Source organism: Heptranchias perlo, unplaced genomic scaffold (genome assembly GCF_035084215.1).
Source record: "Heptranchias perlo isolate sHepPer1 unplaced genomic scaffold, sHepPer1.hap1 HAP1_SCAFFOLD_1475, whole genome shotgun sequence".
Classification (NCBI taxonomy): Eukaryota; Metazoa; Chordata; class Chondrichthyes; order Hexanchiformes; family Hexanchidae; genus Heptranchias; species Heptranchias perlo.
Window position 1 is genome coordinate 17,787 of NW_027138728.1, and position 18,559 is coordinate 36,345.

General features: G+C 61.1%; 1 protein-coding gene across 2 annotated transcripts in view; it reads right to left on the bottom strand.

Moving 5' to 3' along the window:
* LOC137309115 (aladin-like) overlaps nucleotides 1–15,049 on the bottom strand; it is a 29,110-nt gene extending 14,061 nt beyond the window's left edge. For both annotated transcript variants that reach the window (XM_067977404.1, XM_067977403.1), the window contains exons 1-4: nucleotides 14,890–15,049; nucleotides 12,618–12,745; nucleotides 10,580–10,635; nucleotides 1,295–1,386 (exon numbers count right to left, since the gene is read on the bottom strand). In XM_067977404.1, the coding sequence (XP_067833505.1) occupies nucleotides 1,295–1,386; nucleotides 10,580–10,635; nucleotides 12,618–12,745; nucleotides 14,890–15,012 (399 nt within the window). In that variant the 5' untranslated portion in view covers nucleotides 15,013–15,049. The remainder of the gene's footprint in view (nucleotides 1–1,294; nucleotides 1,387–10,579; nucleotides 10,636–12,617; nucleotides 12,746–14,889) is intronic.
* Between the last annotated feature and the right edge of the window lie 3,510 nt (nucleotides 15,050–18,559).

The window sequence follows — 18,559 nt, forward strand, 5'->3', positions numbered from 1 at the left end:
CCCCGACCCCTCGCACCCCGACCCCAGTAAACAGCATATACCGCCTGACCCCTCGCACCCTGACCCCTCGCACCCCGACCCCTCGCACCCCGACCTCAGTAAACAGCACATACACCCCGACCCCTCGCACCCTGACCCCTCGCACCCCGACCACAGTTAACAGCATATACCCCCTGACCCCCTCGCACCCCGACCCCTCGCACCCTGACCCCTCGCACCCTGACCACAGTAAACACACTGACCATCTACACTCTGAACCCCCTGGGTAGTTTGTGAGTTTTAAGCTTGATGATTTTGCGGGGAATGGTGGACATTTCCTGTGACGTCGGCCTCATGTCAGCCGTGGTTCAGTGGGTATCACTCGCTCTCTCGCCTCGGAGTCAGAAGGTCCTGGGTTCGAGCCCCACTCCAGAGACTTGAGCCCCATAATTCAGGCTGACGATCCCAGTGCATTACTGAGGGAGCGCCGCACTGTCGGAGGGTCAGTACTGAGGGAGCGCCGCGCTGTCGGAGGGTCGGTACTGAGGGAGCGCCGCACTGTCGGAGGGTCGGTACTGAGGGAGTGTCGGAGGGTCGGTACTGAGGGAGCGCCGCGCCGTCGGAGGGTCGGTACCGAGGGAGCGCCGCGCCGTCGGAGGGTCGGTACTGAGGGAGCGCCGCGCCGTCGGAGGGTCGGTACCGAGGGAGCGCCGCGCCGTCGGAGGGTCGGTACCGAGGGAGCGCCGCGCTGTCGGAGGGGCGGTACTGAGGGAGCGCCGCACTGTCGGAGGGTCGGTACCGAGGGAGCGCCGCGCCGTCGGAGGGGCGGTACTGAGGGAGCGCCGCACTGTCGGAGGGTCAGTACCGAGGGAGCGCCGCGCCGTCGGAGGGTCGGTACCGAGGGAGCGCCGCGCCGTCGGAGGGGCGGTACTGAGGGAGCGCCGCACTGTCGGAGGGTCAGTACCGAGGGAGCGCCGCGCCGTCGGAGGGTCGGTACCGAGGGAGCGCCGCGCCGTCGGAGGGTCGGTACCGAGGGAGCGCCGCGCCGTCGGAGGGTCGGTACCGAGGGAGCGCCGCGCCGTCGGAGGGGCGGTACCGAGGGAGCGCCGCGCCGTCGGAGGGTCAGTACTGAGGGAGCGTCGCACTGTCGGAGATTGATTGATTTTTTGTTGGTTATTGAGGGAGACGGAGCAAAGGAGGTAAATGGAGTTGAGGAACAGCTGAACGGCCTCCTCCTGTTCCTGGGTGACAGGCTCGAGGGGCTGAACGGCCTCCCTCCTGTTCCTAATGTTAGTGAGACACTGACGATACATACCGTGAGGTGAGGAGACAGCGAGCCGTGCAAGGACGACACCCAGTGGAACACGGCCAATGCACAACCAGAAATAGTCTTCAGCCATCGCGGGACTGGAAGCAAACACAGGCAGAGGGTGAACGCAGGACTGTGACACAGGTCAAACACAGGCAGAGGGTGAGCGCAGGACTGTGACACGGGTCAAACACAGGCAGAGGGTGAGCGCAGGACTGTGACACAGGTCAAACACAGGCAGAGGGTGAGCGCAGGACTGTGACAGAGGCAGAGGGTGAGCGCAGGACTGTGACACGGGTCAAACACAGGCAGAGGGTGAGCGCAGGACTGTGACACAGGTCAAACACAGGCAGAGGGTGAGCGCAGGACTGTGACACAGGCCAGACACAGGCAGAGGGTGAACGCAGGACTGTGACACAGGTCAGACACAGGCAGAGGGTGAGCGCAGGACTGTGACACAGGTCAAACACAGACAGAGGGTGAGCGCAGGACTGTGACACAGGTCAAACACAGGCAGAGGGTGAGCGCAGGACTGCGACACAGGCCAGACACAGGCAGAGGGTGAACGCAGGACTGTGACACAGTTCAAACACAGGCAGAGGGTGAGCGCAAGACTGTGACACAGGTCAGACACAGGCAGAGGGTGAACGCAGGACTGTGACACGGGCCAAACACAGGCAGAGGGTGAACGCAGGACTGTGACACAGGCAGAGGGTGAACGCAGGACTGTGACACAGGCAGAGGGTGAGCGCAGGACTGTGACACAGGTCAAACACAGGCAGAGGGTGAGCGCAGAACTGTGACACAGGTCAAACACAGGCAGAGGGTGAACGCAGGACTGTGACACAGGTCAAACACAGGCAGAGGGTGAGCGCAGGACTGTGACACAGGTCAAACACAGGCAGAGGGTGAGCGCAGGACTGTGACACAGGTCAAACACAGGCAGAGGGTGAACGCAGGACTGTGACACAGGTCAAACACAGGCAGAGGGTGAGCGCAGGACTGTGACACAGGTCAAACACAGGCAGAGGGTGAGCGCAGGACTGTGACACAGGTCAAACACAGGCAGAGGGTGAGCGCAGGACTGTGACAGAGGCAGAGGGTGAGCGCAGGACTGTGACACAGGCAGAGGGTGAGCGCAGGACTGTGACACAGGCAGAGGGTGAACGCAGGACTGTGACACAGGCAGAGGGTGAACGCAGGACTGTGACACAGGCAGAGGGTGAACGCAGGACTGTGACACAGGCAGAGGGTGAGCGCAGGACTGTGACACAGGCAGAGGGTGAGCGCAGGACTGTGACACAGGCAGAGGGTGAGCGCAGGACTGTGACACAGGCAGAGGGTGAACGCAGGACTGTGACACAGGCAGAGGGTGAACGCAGGACTGTGACACAGTTCAAACACAGGCAGAGGGTGAGCGCAGGACTGTGACACAGGTCAAACACAGGCAGAGGGTGAGCGCAGGACTGTGACACGGGTCAGACACAGGCAGAGGGTGAACGCAGGACTGTGACACGGGCCAAACACAGGCAGAGGGTGAACGCAGGACTGTGACACGGGCCAAACACAGGCAGAGGGTGAACGCAGGACTGTGACACGGGCCAAACACAGGCAGAGGGTGAGCGCAGGACTGTGACACAGGTCAAACACAGGCAGAGGGTGAGCGCAGGACTGTGACACAGGTCAAACACAGGCAGAGGGTGAACGCAGGACTGTGACACAGGTCAAACACAGGCAGAGGGTGAGCGCAGGACTGTGACACAGGTCAAACACAGGCAGAGGGTGAGCGCAGGACTGTGACACAGGCAGAGGGTGAGCGCAGGACTGTGACACAGGCAGAGGGTGAGCGCAGGACTGTGACATAGGCAGAGGGTGAGCGCAGGACTGTGACACAGGCAGAGGGTGAGCGCAGGACTGTGACACAGGCAGAGGGTGAGCGCAGGACTGTGACACAGGCAGAGGGTGAGCGCAGGACTGTGACACAGGCAGAGGGCGAGCGCAGGACTGTGACACAGGCAGAGGGTGAGCGCAGGACTGTGACACAGGCAGAGGGTGAGCGCAGGACTGTGACACAGGCAGAGGGTGAGCGCAGGACTGTGACACAGGCAGAGGGTGAGCGCAGGACTGTGACACGGGCCAAACACAGGCAGAGGGTGAACGCAGGACTGTGACACGGGCCAAACACAGGCAGAGGGTGAATGCAGGACTGTGACACAGGCAGAGGGTGAACGCAGGACTGTGACACGGGCCAAACACAGGCAGAGGGTGAACGCAGGACTGTGACACGGGCCAAACACAGGCAGAGGGTGAACGCAGGACTGTGACACAGGTCAAACACAGGCAGAGGGTGAGCGCAGGACTGTGACACAGGTCAAACACAGGCAGAGGGTGAGCGCAGGACTGTGACACAGGTCAAACACAGGCAGAGGGTGAGCGCAGGACTGCGACACAGGTCAAACACAGGCAGAGGGTGAGCGCAGGACTGTGACACAGGTCAAACACAGGCAGAGGGTGAACGCAGGACTGTGACACAGGTCAAACACAGGCAGAGGGTGAGCGCAGGACTGTGACACGGGCCAAACACAGGCAGAGGGTGAGCGCAGGACTGCGACACAGGTCAAACACAGGCAGAGGGTGAGCGCAGGACTGTGACACAGGCAGAGGGTGAGCGCAGGACTGTGACACGGGCCAAACACAGGCAGAGGGTGAGCGCAGGACTGTGACACGGGTCAAACACAGGCAGAGGGTGAACGCAGGACTGTGACACGGGTCAAACACAGGCAGAGGGTGAGCGCAGGACTGTGACACAGGTCAAACACAGGCAGAGGGTGAACGCAGGACTGTGACACAGGTCAAACACAGGCAGAGGGTGAGCGCAGGACTGTGACACAGGTCAAACACAGGCAGAGGGTGAGCGCAGGACTGTGACACAGGCAGAGGGTGAGCGCAGGACTGTGACACAGGCAGAGGGTGAGTGCAGGACTGTGACACAGGCAGAGGGTGAGCGCAGGACTGTGACACAGGCAGAGGGTGAGCGCAGGACTGTGACACAGGCAGAGGGTGAGCGCAGGACTGTGACACAGGTCAAACACAGACAGAGGGTGAGCGCAAGACTGTGACACAGGTCAGACACAGGCAGAGGGTGAACGCAGGACTGTGACACGGGCCAAACACAGGCAGAGGGTGAACGCAGGACTGTGACACAGGCAGAGGGTGAACGCAGGACTGTGACACGGGCCAAACACAGGCAGAGGGTGAACGCACGACTGTGACACGGGTCAAACACAGGCAGAGGGTGAGCGCAGGACTGTGACACGGGTCAAACACAGGCAGAGGGTGAGCGCAGGACTGCGACACAGGTCAAACACAGGCAGAGGGTGAGCGCAGGACTGTGACACAGGTCAAACACAGGCAGAGGGTGAGCGCAGAACTGTGACACAGGTCAAACACAGGCAGAGGGTGAACGCAGGACTGTGACACAGGTCAAACACAGGCAGAGGGTGAGCGCAGGACTGTGACACAGGTCAAACACAGGCAGAGGGTGAGCGCAGGACTGTGACACAGGCAGAGGGTGAGCGCAGGACTGTGACACAGGCAGAGGGTGAGCGCAGGACTGTGACACAGGCAGAGGGTGAGCGCAGGACTGTGACACAGGCAGAGGGTGAGCGCAGGACTGCGACACAGGCAGAGGGTGAGCGCAGGACTGCGACACAGGCAGAGGGTGAGCGCAGGACTGCGACACAGGCAGAGGGTGAGCGCAGGACTGCGACACAGGCAGAGGGTGAGCGCAGGACTGCGACACAGGCAGAGGGTGAACGCAGGACTGTGACACAGGCAGAGGGTGAACGCAGGACTGTGACACAGTTCAAACACAGGCAGAGGGTGAGCGCAGGACTGTGACACAGGTCAAACACAGGCAGAGGGTGAACGCAGGACTGTGACACAGGTCAGACACAGGCAGAGGGTGAACGCAGGACTGTGACACGGGCCAAACACAGGCAGAGGGTGAACGCAGGACTGTGACACAGGCAGACGGTGAACGCAGGACTGTGACACGGGCCAAACACAGGCAGAGGGTGAACGCAGGACTGTGACACGGGCCAAACACAGGCAGAGGGTGAGCGCAGGACTGTGACACGGGTCAAACACAGGCAGAGGGTGAGCGCAGGACTGTGACACAGGTCAAACACAGGCAGAGGGTGAGCGCAGGACTGCGACACAGGTCAAACACAGGCAGAGGGTGAACGCAGGACTGTGACACGGGCCAAACACAGGCAGAGGGTGAACGCAGGACTGTGACACAGGCAGAGGGTGAACGCAGGACTGTGACACGGGCCAAACACAGGCAGAGGGTGAACGCAGGACTGTGACACAGGTCAAACACAGGCAGAGGGTGAGCGCAGGACTGTGACACAGGTCAAACACAGGCAGAGGGTGAACGCAGGACTGTGACACAGGTCAAACACAGGCAGAGGGTGAGCGCAGGACTGTGACACAGGTCAAACACAGGCAGAGGGTGAGCGCAGGACTGTGACACAGGTCAAACACAGGCAGAGGGTGAGCGCAGGACTGTGACAGAGGCAGAGGGTGAGCGCAGGACTGTGACACAGGCAGAGGGTGAGCGCAGGACTGTGACACAGGCAGAGGGTGAACGCAGGACTGTGACACAGGCAGAGGGTGAACGCAGGACTGTGACACAGGCAGAGGGTGAACGCAGGACTGTGACACAGGCAGAGGGTGAGCGCAGGACTGTGACACAGGCAGAGGGTGAGCGCAGGACTGTGACACAGGCAGAGGGTGAGCGCAGGACTGTGACACAGGCAGAGGGTGAACGCAGGACTGTGACACAGGCAGAGGGTGAACGCAGGACTGTGACACAGTTCAAACACAGGCAGAGGGTGAGCGCAGGACTGTGACACGGGTCAGACACAGGCAGAGGGTGAACGCAGGACTGTGACACGGGCCAAACACAGGCAGAGGGTGAACGCAGGACTGTGACACGGGCCAAACACAGGCAGAGGGTGAACGCAGGACTGTGACACGGGCCAAACACAGGCAGAGGGTGAGCGCAGGACTGTGACACAGGTCAAACACAGGCAGAGGGTGAGCGCAGGACTGTGACACAGGTCAAACACAGGCAGAGGGTGAACGCAGGACTGTGACACAGGTCAAACACAGGCAGAGGGTGAGCGCAGGACTGTGACACAGGTCAAACACAGGCAGAGGGTGAGCGCAGGACTGTGACACAGGCAGAGGGTGAGCGCAGGACTGTGACACAGGCAGAGGGTGAGCGCAGGACTGTGACACAGGCAGAGGGTGAGCGCAGGACTGTGACACAGGCAGAGGGTGAGCGCAGGACTGTGACACAGGCAGAGGGTGAGCGCAGGACTGTGACACAGGCAGAGGGTGAGCGCAGGACTGTGACACAGGCAGAGGGTGAGCGCAGGACTGTGACACAGGCAGAGGGTGAGCGCAGGACTGTGACACAGGCAGAGGGTGAGCGCAGGACTGTGACACAGGCAGAGGGTGAGCGCAGGACTGTGACACAGGCAGAGGGTGAGCGCAGGACTGTGACACAGGCAGAGGGTGAGCGCAGGACTGTGACACAGGCAGAGGGTGAGCGCAGGACTGTGACACAGGCAGAGGGTGAGCGCAGGACTGTGACACAGGCAGAGGGTGAGCGCAGGACTGTGACACAGGCAGAGGGTGAGCGCAGGACTGTGACACAGGCAGAGGGTGAGCGCAGGACTGTGACACGGGCCAAACACAGGCAGAGGGTGAACGCAGGACTGTGACACGGGCCAAACACAGGCAGAGGGTGAATGCAGGACTGTGACACAGGCAGAGGGTGAACGCAGGACTGTGACACGGGCCAAACACAGGCAGAGGGTGAACGCAGGACTGTGACACGGGCCAAACACAGGCAGAGGGTGAACGCAGGACTGTGACACAGGTCAAACACAGGCAGAGGGTGAGCGCAGGACTGTGACACAGGTCAAACACAGGCAGAGGGTGAGCGCAGGACTGTGACACAGGTCAAACACAGGCAGAGGGTGAGCGCAGGACTGCGACACAGGTCAAACACAGGCAGAGGGTGAGCGCAGGACTGTGACACAGGTCAAACACAGGCAGAGGGTGAACGCAGGACTGTGACACAGGCAGAGGGTGAGCGCAGGACTGTGACACGGGCCAAACACAGGCAGAGGGTGAGCGCAGGACTGCGACACAGGTCAAACACAGGCAGAGGGTGAGCGCAGGACTGTGACACAGGCAGAGGGTGAGCGCAGGACTGTGACACGGGCCAAACACAGGCAGAGGGTGAGCGCAGGACTGTGACACGGGTCAAACACAGGCAGAGGGTGAACGCAGGACTGTGACACGGGTCAAACACAGGCAGAGGGTGAGCGCAGGACTGTGACACAGGTCAAACACAGGCAGAGGGTGAACGCAGGACTGTGACACAGGTCAAACACAGGCAGAGGGTGAGCGCAGGACTGTGACACAGGTCATACACAGGCAGAGGGTGAGCGCAGGACTGTGACACAGGCAGAGGGTGAGCGCAGGACTGTGACACAGGCAGAGGGTGAGTGCAGGACTGTGACACAGGCAGAGGGTGAGCGCAGGACTGTGACACAGGCAGAGGGTGAGCGCAGGACTGTGACACAGGCAGAGGGTGAGCGCAGGACTGTGACACAGGTCAAACACAGACAGAGGGTGAGCGCAAGACTGTGACACAGGTCAGACACAGGCAGAGGGTGAACGCAGGACTGTGACACGGGCCAAACACAGGCAGAGGGTGAACGCAGGACTGTGACACAGGCAGAGGGTGAACGCAGGACTGTGACATGGGCCAAACACAGGCAGAGGGTGAACGCAGGACTGTGACACGGGCCAAACACAGGCAGAGGGTGAACGCACGACTGTGACACGGGTCAAACACAGGCAGAGGGTGAGCGCAGGACTGGGACACGGGTCAAACACAGGCAGAGGGTGAGCGCAGGACTGCGACACAGGTCAAACACAGGCAGAGGGTGAGCGCAGGACTGTGACACAGGTCAAACACAGGCAGAGGGTGAGCGCAGAACTGTGACACAGGTCAAACACAGGCAGAGGGTGAACGCAGGACTGTGACACAGGTCAAACACAGGCAGAGGGTGAGCGCAGGACTGTGACACAGGTCAAACACAGGCAGAGGGTGAGCGCAGGACTGTGACACAGGCAGAGGGTGAGCGCAGGACTGTGACACAGGCAGAGGGTGAGCGCAGGACTGCGACACAGGCAGAGGGTGAGCGCAGGACTGCGACACAGGCAGAGGGTGAGCGCAGGACTGCGACACAGGCAGAGGGTGAGCGCAGGACTGCGACACAGGCAGAGGGTGAGCGCAGGACTGCGACACAGGCAGAGGGTGAGCGCAGGACTGCGACACAGGCAGAGGGTGAGCGCAGGACTGCGACACAGGCAGAGGGTGAACGCAGGACTGTGACACAGGCAGAGGGTGAACGCAGGACTGTGACACAGTTCAAACACAGGCAGAGGGTGAGCGCAGGACTGTGACACAGGTCAAACACAGGCAGAGGGTGAGCGCAGGACTGTGACACAGGTCAGACACAGGCAGAGGGTGAACGCAGGACTGTGACACGGGCCAAACACAGGCAGAGGGTGAACGCAGGACTGTGACACAGGCAGAGGGTGAACGCAGGACTGTGACACGGGCCAAACACAGGCAGAGGGTGAACGCAGGACTGTGACACGGGCCAAACACAGGCAGAGGGTGAGCGCAGGACTGTGACACGGGTCAAACACAGGCAGAGGGTGAGCGCAGGACTGCGACACAGGTCAAACACAGGCAGAGGGTGAGCGCAGGACTGCGACACAGGTCAAACACAGGCAGAGGGTGAGCGCAGGACTGCGACACAGGTCAAACACAGGCAGAGGGTGAACGCAGGACTGTGACACAGGTCAAACACAGGCAGAGGGTAAGCGCAGGACTGTGACACAGGTCAAACACAGGCAGAGGGTGAGCGCAGGACTGTGACACAGGTCAAACACAGGCAGAGGGTGAGCGCAGGACTGTGACACAGGTCAAACACAGGCAGAGGGTGAGCGCAGGACTGTGACACAGGCAGAGGGTGAGCGCAGGACTGTGACACAGGCAGAGGGTGAGCGCAGGACTGTGACACGGGCCAAACACAGGCAGAGGGTGAACGCAGGACTGTGACACGGGCCAAACACAGGCAGAGGGTGAACGCAGGACTGTGACACAGGCAGAGGGTGAACGCAGGACTGTGACACGGGCCAAACACAGGCAGAGGGTGAACGCAGGACTGTGACACGGGCCAAACACAGGCAGAGGGTGAACGCAGGACTGTGACACAGGTCAAACACAGGCAGAGGGTGAGCGCAGGACTGTGACACAGGTCAAACACAGGCAGAGGGTGAGCGCAGGACTGCGACACAGGTCAAACACAGGCAGAGGGTGAGCGCAGGACTGTGACACAGGCAGAGGGTGAGCGCAGGACTGTGACACAGGCAGAGGGTGAGCGCAGGACTGTGACACAGGCAGAGGGTGAGCGCAGGGGGAGGGAGGAGGGAGGAGGGGGAGGGGAAGGGAAGGGGGAGGGGGAGAGGGAGAGGGGGAGGGAGGAAGGAGGGGGAGAGGGGAGCGGCAGAGAGGAGGGGGAGAGGAGGAGGAGGGGGAGAGGGGAGCGGCAGAGGGGAGGGGGAGAGGGGAGGGGGAGAGTGGAGGGGGAGAGTGGAGGGGGAGAGGGGAGGGGGAGAGGGGAGGGGGAGAGGGGAGGGGGAGAGGGGAGGGGGAGCGGGGAGGGGGAGCGGGAGGGAGGAGGGGGAGAGGGGAGGAAGGAGGGGGAGAAGGGGAGCGGCAGAGGGGAGGGGGAGAGGGGAGGAAGGAGGGGGAGAGGGGAGCGGGAGGGAGGAGGGGGAGAGGGGAGGGGAGGGGGAGAGGGGAGCGGCAGAGGGGAGGGGGAGAGGGGAGGGGAGGGGGAGAGGGGAGGGGTGGTGGGGGGGGAGGGAGGGAGGGGGGGAGTGGGGGGAGGGGGGAGGGGGGAGAGGAGAGGGGGGGGAGGGGGGAGGGAGAGAGATCAGCAGCCTCCAGCTAACTGAGGGTCACAGCACGGATGTTTTTCTCTGTATCACCCACCCGGCCTAATCCCAACATTGACACACACTGTCACCCCCCCTCCCCCTCTGCCCCTCGCCCCCTCCCCCCTCGCACCCTTCCTCCCCCCCACTCCCTCGCCCACCCCCCCTCAACCCACCACCCACTCACATTACCTTCATCATCAGATTTTGTAATCTCGTCCAGCAGTCCATACAGTCCCGAATCGTGCCTGAAAACAGAGACAAACGGGGACCGTTAACGGGGACCGGGCGGGGAAACGGGGACCGGGCGGGGAAACGGGGACCGTTAACGGGGACCGGGCGGGGAAACGGGGACCGGGCTGGGGAAACGGGGACCGTTAACGGGGACCGGGCGGGGAAACGGGGACCGGGCGGGGAAACGGGGACCGTTAACGGGGACCGGGCTGGGGAAACGGGGACCGTTAACGGGGACCGGGCGTAACGGGGACCAGGCGGGGAAACGGGGACCGGGCGGGGGAAACGGGGACCGTTAACGGGGACCGGGCTGGGGAAACGGGGACCGTTAACGGGGACCGGGCTGGGGAAACGGGGACCGTTAACGGGGACCGGGCTGGGGAAACGGGGACCGTTAACGGGGACCGGGCTGGGGAAACGGGGACCGTTAACGGGGACCGGGCTGGGGAAACGGGGACCGTTAACGGGGACCGGGCTGGGGAAACGGGGACCGTTAACGGGGACCGGGCGGGGGAAACGGGGACCGTTCACGGGGACCGGGCGGGGGAAACGGGGACCGTTCACGGGGACCGGGCTGGGGAAACGGGGACCGTTCACGGGGACCGGGCTGGGGAAACGGGGACCGTTAACGGGGACCGGGCGGGGAAACGGGGACCGGGCGGGGGAAACGGGGACCGTTCACGGGGACCGGGCGGGGGAAACGGGGACCGTTCACGGGGACCGGGCTGGGGAAACGGGGACCGTTAACGGGGACCGGGCTGGGGAAACGGGGACCGTTCACGGGGACCGGGCGGGGAAACGGGGACCGTTCACGGGGACCGGGCTGGGGAAACGGGGACCGTTAACGGGGACCGGGCGGGGAAACGGGGACCGGGCGGGGGAAACGGGGACCGTTCACGGGGACCGGGCGGGGGAAACGGGGACCGTTCACGGGGACCGGGCTGGGGAAACGGGGACCGTTCACGGGGACCGGGCTGGGGAAACGGGGACCGTTCACGGGGACCGGGCGGGGAAACGGGGACCGTTAACGGGGACCGGGCTGGGGAAACGGGGACCGTTAACGGGGACCGGGCGGGGAAACGGGGACTGGGCGGGGAAACGGGGACCGTTCACGGGGACCGGGCGGGGAAACGGGGACCGTTAACGGGGACCGGGCTGGGGAAACGGGGACCGTTAACGGGGACCGGGCTGGGGAAACGGGGACCGTTAACGGGGACCGGGCTGGGGAAACGGGGACCGTTAACGGGGACCGGGCGGGGAAACGGGGACCGTTCACGGGGACCGGGCTGGGGAAACGGGGACCGTTAACGGGGACCGGGCGGGGAAACGGGGACCGGGCGGGGGAAACGGGGACCGTTCACGGGGACCGGGCGGGGGAAACGGGGACCGTTCACGGGGACCGGGCTGGGGAAACGGGGACCGTTCACGGGGACCGGGCGGGGAAACGGGGACCGTTAACGGGGACCGGGCTGGGGAAACGGGGACCGTTAACGGGGACCGGGCGGGGAAACAGGGACCGGGCGGGGGAAACGGGGACCGTTCACGGGGACCGGGCGGGGGAAACGGGGACCGTTCACGGGGACCGGGCTGGGGAAACGGGGACCGTTCACGGGGACCGGGCTGGGGAAACGGGGACCGTTCACCGGGACCGGGCTGGGGAAACGGGGACCGTTAACGGGGACCGGGCGGGGAAACGGGGACCGTTAACGGGGACCGGGCGGGGAAACGGGGACCGTTAACGGGGACCGGGCGGGGAAACGGGGACCGTTAACGGGGACCGGGCGGGGAAACGGGGACCGTTAACGGGGACCGGGCGGGGAAACGGGGACCGTTAACGGGGACCGGGCGGGGAAACACGGACACCAAATGGAGCATGTTGCTTGTTCTGTTGCTCCTGACCCCGAGTCATGTCCCCACAGCAGGAACGCAGCCCACCATCCCCGAGTGGGCCCTGGTCTCAGGGGTGGTCCCGTCCCCAGGGGGTCCCAATACTCACCAGGCGTTGGCAGTGCGTTTCCAGACGGGCTCGCAGTGGTGGATAAATGCTGCTTTCGTGCTGTGGTCAGAGCGACTATGAGGTTTCAGACACTCCTTCAGAACGATCACAGGAGGGAACCCAAGGACCTGAGGAATGAAACACAGATCTGAGCTTCTAAATACCATCTAACCCAGTGTAGAGGGAGCTTTACTCTGTATCTAACCCTGTACCTGTCCCTGGGAGTGTTTGATGGGACAGTGTGGAGGGAGCTTTACTCTGTATCTAACCCTGTACCTGTCCCTGGGAGTGTTTGATGGGACAGTGTGGAGGGAGCTTTACTCTGTATCTAACCCTGTACCTGACCCTGGGAGTGTTTGATGGGACAGTGTAGAGGGAGCTTTACTCTGTATCTAACCCTGTACCTGACCCTGGGAGTGTTTGATGGGACAGTGTAGAGGGAGCTTTACTCTGTATCTAACCCTGTACCTGTCCCTGGGAGTGTTTGATGGGACACTGTGGAGGGAGCTTTACTCTGTATCTAACCCTGTACCTGTCCCTGGGAGTGTTTGATGGGACAGTGTAGAGGGAGCTTTACTCTGTATCTAACCCTGCACCTGCCCTGGGAGTGTTTGATGGGACAGTGTAGAGGGAGCTTTACTCTGTATCTAACCCTGTACCTGCCCTGGGAGTGTTTGATGGGACAGTGTAGAGGGAGCTTTACTCTGTATCTAAACCTGTACCTGCCCTGGGAGTGTTTGATGGGACAGTGTAGAGGGAGCTTTACTCTGTATCTAACCCTGTACCTGTCCCTGGGAGTGTTTGATGGGACACTGTGGAGGGAGCTTTACTCTGTATCTAACCCTGTACCTGTCCCTGGGAGTGTTTGATGGGACAGTGTAGAGGGAGCTTTACTCTGTATCTAACCCTGCACCTGCCCTGGGAGTGTTTGATGGGACAGTGTAGAGGGAGCTTTACTCTGTATCTAACCCTGTACCTGCCCTGGGGGTGTTTGATGGGACAGTGTAGAGGGAGCTTTACTCTGTATCTAACCCTGTACCTGACCCTGGGAGTGTTTGATGGGACAGTGTAGAGGGAGCTTTACTCTGTATCTAACCCTGTACCTGCCCTGGGGGTGTTTGATGGGACAGTGTAGAGGGAGCTTTACTCTGTATCTAACCCTGTACCTGACCGTGGGAGTGTTTGATGGGACAGTGTAGAGGGAGCTTTACTCTGTATCTAACCCTGTACCTGACCCTGGGAGTGTTTGATGGGACAGTGTAGAGGGAGCTTTACTCTGTATCTAACCCTGTACCTGCCCTGGGAGTGTTTGATGGGACAGTGTAGAGGGAGCTTTACTCTGTATCTAACCCTGTACCTGACCCTGGGAGTGTTTGATGGGACAGTGTAGAGGGAGCTTTACTCTGTATCTAACCCTGTACCTGCCCTGGGAGTGTTTGATGGGACAGTGTAGAGTGAGCTTTACTCTGTATCTAATCCTGTACCTGCCCTGGGAGTGTTTGATGGGACAGTGTAGAGGGAGCTTTACTCTGTATCTAACCCTGTACCTGCCCTGGGGGTGTTTGATGGGACAGTGTAGAGGGAGCTTTACTCTGTATCTAACCCTGTACCTGCCCTGGGGGTGTTTGATGGGACAGTGTAGAGGGAGCTTTACTCTGTATCTAACCCTGCACCTGCCCTGGGAGTGTTTGATGGGACAGTGTAGAGGGAGCTTTACTCTGTATCTAACCCTGTACCTGCCCTGGGAGTGTTTGATGGGACAGTGTAGAGGGAGCTTTACTCTGTATCTAACCCTGTACCTGACCCTGGGAGTGTTTGATGGGACAGTGTAGAGGGAGCTTTACTCTGTATCTAACCCTGTACCTGCCCTGGGAGTGTTTGATGGGACAGTGTAGAGTGAGCTTTACTCTGTATCTAATCCTGTACCTGCCCTGGGAGTGTTTGATGGGACAGTGTCGAGGGAGCTTTACTCTGTATCTAACCCTGTACCTGCCCTGGGAGTGTTTGACCAGACAGTGTAGAGGGAGCTTTACTTGGTGTCTAACCCGTACCGGACAGTGTAGAGGGAGCTTTACTCGGTGTCTAACCCGTACCGGACAGTGTAGAGGGAGCTTTACTCGGTGTCTAACCTGTACCGGACAGTGTCGAGGGAGCTTTACTCGGTGTCTAACCTGTACCGGACAGTGTAAAGGGAGCTTTACTCGGAGTCTAACCCATACCGGACAGAGTAAGGACAGTGTCAGTGGACTTTCTGTTGCTCCGGGCCCTGTACCTGGTTTTGAAAGGTGTGTGTGTCTTCGTCACGCTGCAATCCGCTCACTAACTGGTTGTTGAGCTCGTACAGGGTGACGCACCCATCAGTGTTCGGTGGGGGAAACAGGGAGAGCGAAATCATCCTGAAACCAGCTCCTGGGGACCCACCTGTGTGAAAAAAAACTGCAGCACAACACAGAGGTCAGTGTTTTAAATCAAACCGTGGGACCAGGGCTAGACCTGGGAGTATTCGATATGGGACTGATAGAGGGCAGGGACAGGTTGTACAGAGGGCACGGGGATCAGAGGAGAGAGGGTACATAGAGGGCACAGGGGATCAGAGGGGGAGAGGGAATATAGAGGGCACGGGGGATCAGAGGGGGAGAGGGTACATAGAGGGCACGGGGGTCAGAGGGGGAGAGGGTACATAGAGGGCACGGGGGTCAGAGGGGGAGAGGGTACATAGAGGGCACGGGGGATCAGAGGGGAGAGGGAATATAGAGGGCACAGGGATCAGAGGGGAGAGGGAATATAGAGGGCACGGGGGATCAGAGGAGAGAGGGAATATAGAGGGCACAGGGGATCAGAGGGGGAGAGGGTACATAGAGGGCACAGGGGATCAGAGGGGGAGAGGGAATATAGAGGGCACGGGGGATCAGAGGGGGAGAGGGTACATAGAGGGCACGGGGGATCAGAGGGGAGAGGGAATATAGAGGGCACGGGGGATCAGAGGGGGAGAGGGTACATAGAGGGCACGGGGGATCAGAGGGGAGAGGAATATAGAGGGCACAGGGATCAGAGGGGAGAGGGAATATCGAGGGCACAGGGATCAGAGGGGAGAGGGTACATAGAGGGCACAGGGATCAGAGGGAGAGGGAATATAGAGGGCACAGGGATCAGAGGGGAGAGGGAATATAGAGGGCACAGGGATCAGAGGGGAGAGGGTACATAGAGGGCACAGGGGATGAGAGGGGGAGAGGGTACATAGAGGACACGGGGATCAGAGGAGAGAGGGTACATAGAGGGCACGGGGATCAGAGGGGGCAGAGGGTACATAGAGGGCACAGGGGATCAGAGGGGGAGAGGGTACATAGAGGGCACAGGGATCAGAGGGGGAGAGGGTACATAGAGGGCACAGGGGATCAGAGGAGAGAGGGTACATAGAGGGCACAGGGATCAGAGGGGAGAGGGAATATAGAGGGCACAGGGATCAGAGGGGGAGAGGGCACAGGGGATCAGAGGGGGAGAGGGTACATAGAGGGCACAGGGGATCAGAGGGGGAGAGGGTACATAGAGGGCACAGGGGATCAGAGGAGAGAGGGTACATAGAGGGCACGGGGGGTCAGAGGGGGAGAGGGAATATAGAGGGCACGGGGATCAGAGGGGGAGAGGGTACATAGAGGGCACGGGGGATCAGAGGGGGAGAGGGTACATAGAGGGCACAGGGGATCAGAGGGGGAGAGGGTACATAGAGGGCACAGGGGATCAGAGGAGAGAGGGTACATAGAGGGCACGGGGGGTCAGAGGGGGAGAGGGAATATAGAGGGCACAGGGGATCAGAGGGGGAGAGGGTACATAGAGGGCACAGGGGATCAGAGGGGAGAGGGTACATAGAGGGCACAGGGATCATAGGGTGAGAGGGAATATAGAGGGCACAGGGGATCAGAGGGGGAGAGGGAATATAGAGGGCACGGGGATCAGAGGGGGAGAGGGTACATAGAGGGCACGGGGGATCAGAGGGGGAGAGGGTACATAGAGGGCATAGGGGATCAGAGGGTGAGAGGGAATATAGAGGGCACAGGCGATCAGAGGGGGAGAGGGTACATAGAGGGCACGGGGATCAGAGGGGGAGAGGGTACATAGAGGGCACAGGGATCAGAGGAGAGAGGGTACATAGAGGGCACGGGGGATCAGAGGGGGAGAGGGAATATAGAGGGCACAGGGGATCAGAGGGGGAGAGGGTACATAGAGGGCACAGGGGATCAGAGGGGGAGAGGGAATATAGAGGGCACAGGGGATCAGAGGGGGAGAGGGTACATAGAGGGCACAGGGGATCAGAGGGGGAGAGGGTACATAGAGGGCACAGGGGATCAGAGGAGAGAGGGTACATAGAGGGCACGGGGATCAGAGGGGGAGAGGGTACATAGAGGGCACAGGGGATCAGAGGAGAGAGGGTACATAGAGGGCACAGGGGATCAGAGGGGGAGAGGGAATATAGAGGGCACAGGGGATCAGAGGGGGAGAGGGTACATAGAGGGCACGGGGGTCAGAGGGGAGAGGGTACATAGAGGGCACGGGGGTCAGAGGGGGAGAGGGTACATGGAGGGCACGGGGGATCAGAGGGGAGAGGGAATATAGAGGGCACAGGGATCAGAGGGGAGAGGGAATATAGAGGGCACGGGGGATCAGAGGAGAGAGGGAATATAGAGGGCACAGGGGATCAGAGGGGGAGAGGGTACATAGAGGGCACAGGGATCAGAGGGGGAGAGGGAATATAGAGGGCTCGGGGATCAGAGGGGAGAGGGTACATAGAGGGCACAGGGATCAGAGGGGGAGAGGGTACATAGAGGGCACGGGGGATCAGAGGGAGAGGGAATATAGAGGGCACAGGGATCAGAGGGGAGAGGGAATATAGAGGGCACAGGGATCAGAGGGGAGAGGGTACATAGACGGCACAGGGGATCAGAGGGGAGAGGGAATATAGAGGGCACAGGGATCAGAGGGGAGAGGGAATATAGAGGGCACAGGATCAGAGGGAGAGGGTACATAGAGGGCACAGGGGATCAGAGGAGAGAGGGTACATAGAGGGCACAGGGGATCAGAGGGGGAGAGGGTACATAGAGGGCACGGGGGATCAGAGGGGGAGAGGGAATATAGAGGGCACAGGGGATCAGAGGGGGAGAGGGTACATAGAGGGCATAGGGGATCAGAGGAGAGAGAGGGCACAGGGATCAGAGGGGGAGAGGGTACATAGAGGGCACAGGGGATCAGAGGGGGAGAGGGTACATAGAGGGCACGGGGGATCAGAGGGGGAGAGGGAATATAGAGGGCACTGGGGATCAGAGGGAGAGAGGGTACATAGAGGGCACGGGGGATCAGAGGGGGAGAGAGAATATAGAGGGCACGGGGATCAGAGGAGAGAGGGTACATAGAGGGCACAGGGGATCAGAGGGGGAGAGGGTACATAGAGGGCACAGGGGATCAGAGGGGAGATGGTACATAGAGGGCACGGGGATCAGAGGGGGAGAGGGTACATAGAGGGCACAGGGGATCAGAGGGGGAGAGGGTGCATAGAGGGCACAGGGGATCAGAGGGGAGATGGTACATAGAGGGCACGGGGATCAGAGGGGGAGAGGGTACATAGAGGGCACGGGGATCAGAGGGGGAGAGGGTACATAGAGGGCACAGGGGATCAGAGGGGGAGAGGGTACATAGAGGGCACAGGGGATCAGAGGGAGAGGGTACATAGAGGGCACGGGGATCAGAGGGGGAGAGGGTACATAGAGGGCACAGGGGATCAGGGGGGAGATGGTACATAGAGGGCACAGGGGATCAGAGGGGAGATGGTACATAGAGGGCACAGGGGATCAGAGGGGAGATGGTACATAGAGGGCACAGGGGATCAGAGGGGGAGAGGGTACATAGAGGGCACAGGGGATCAGAGGAGAGAGGGAATATAGAGGGCACGA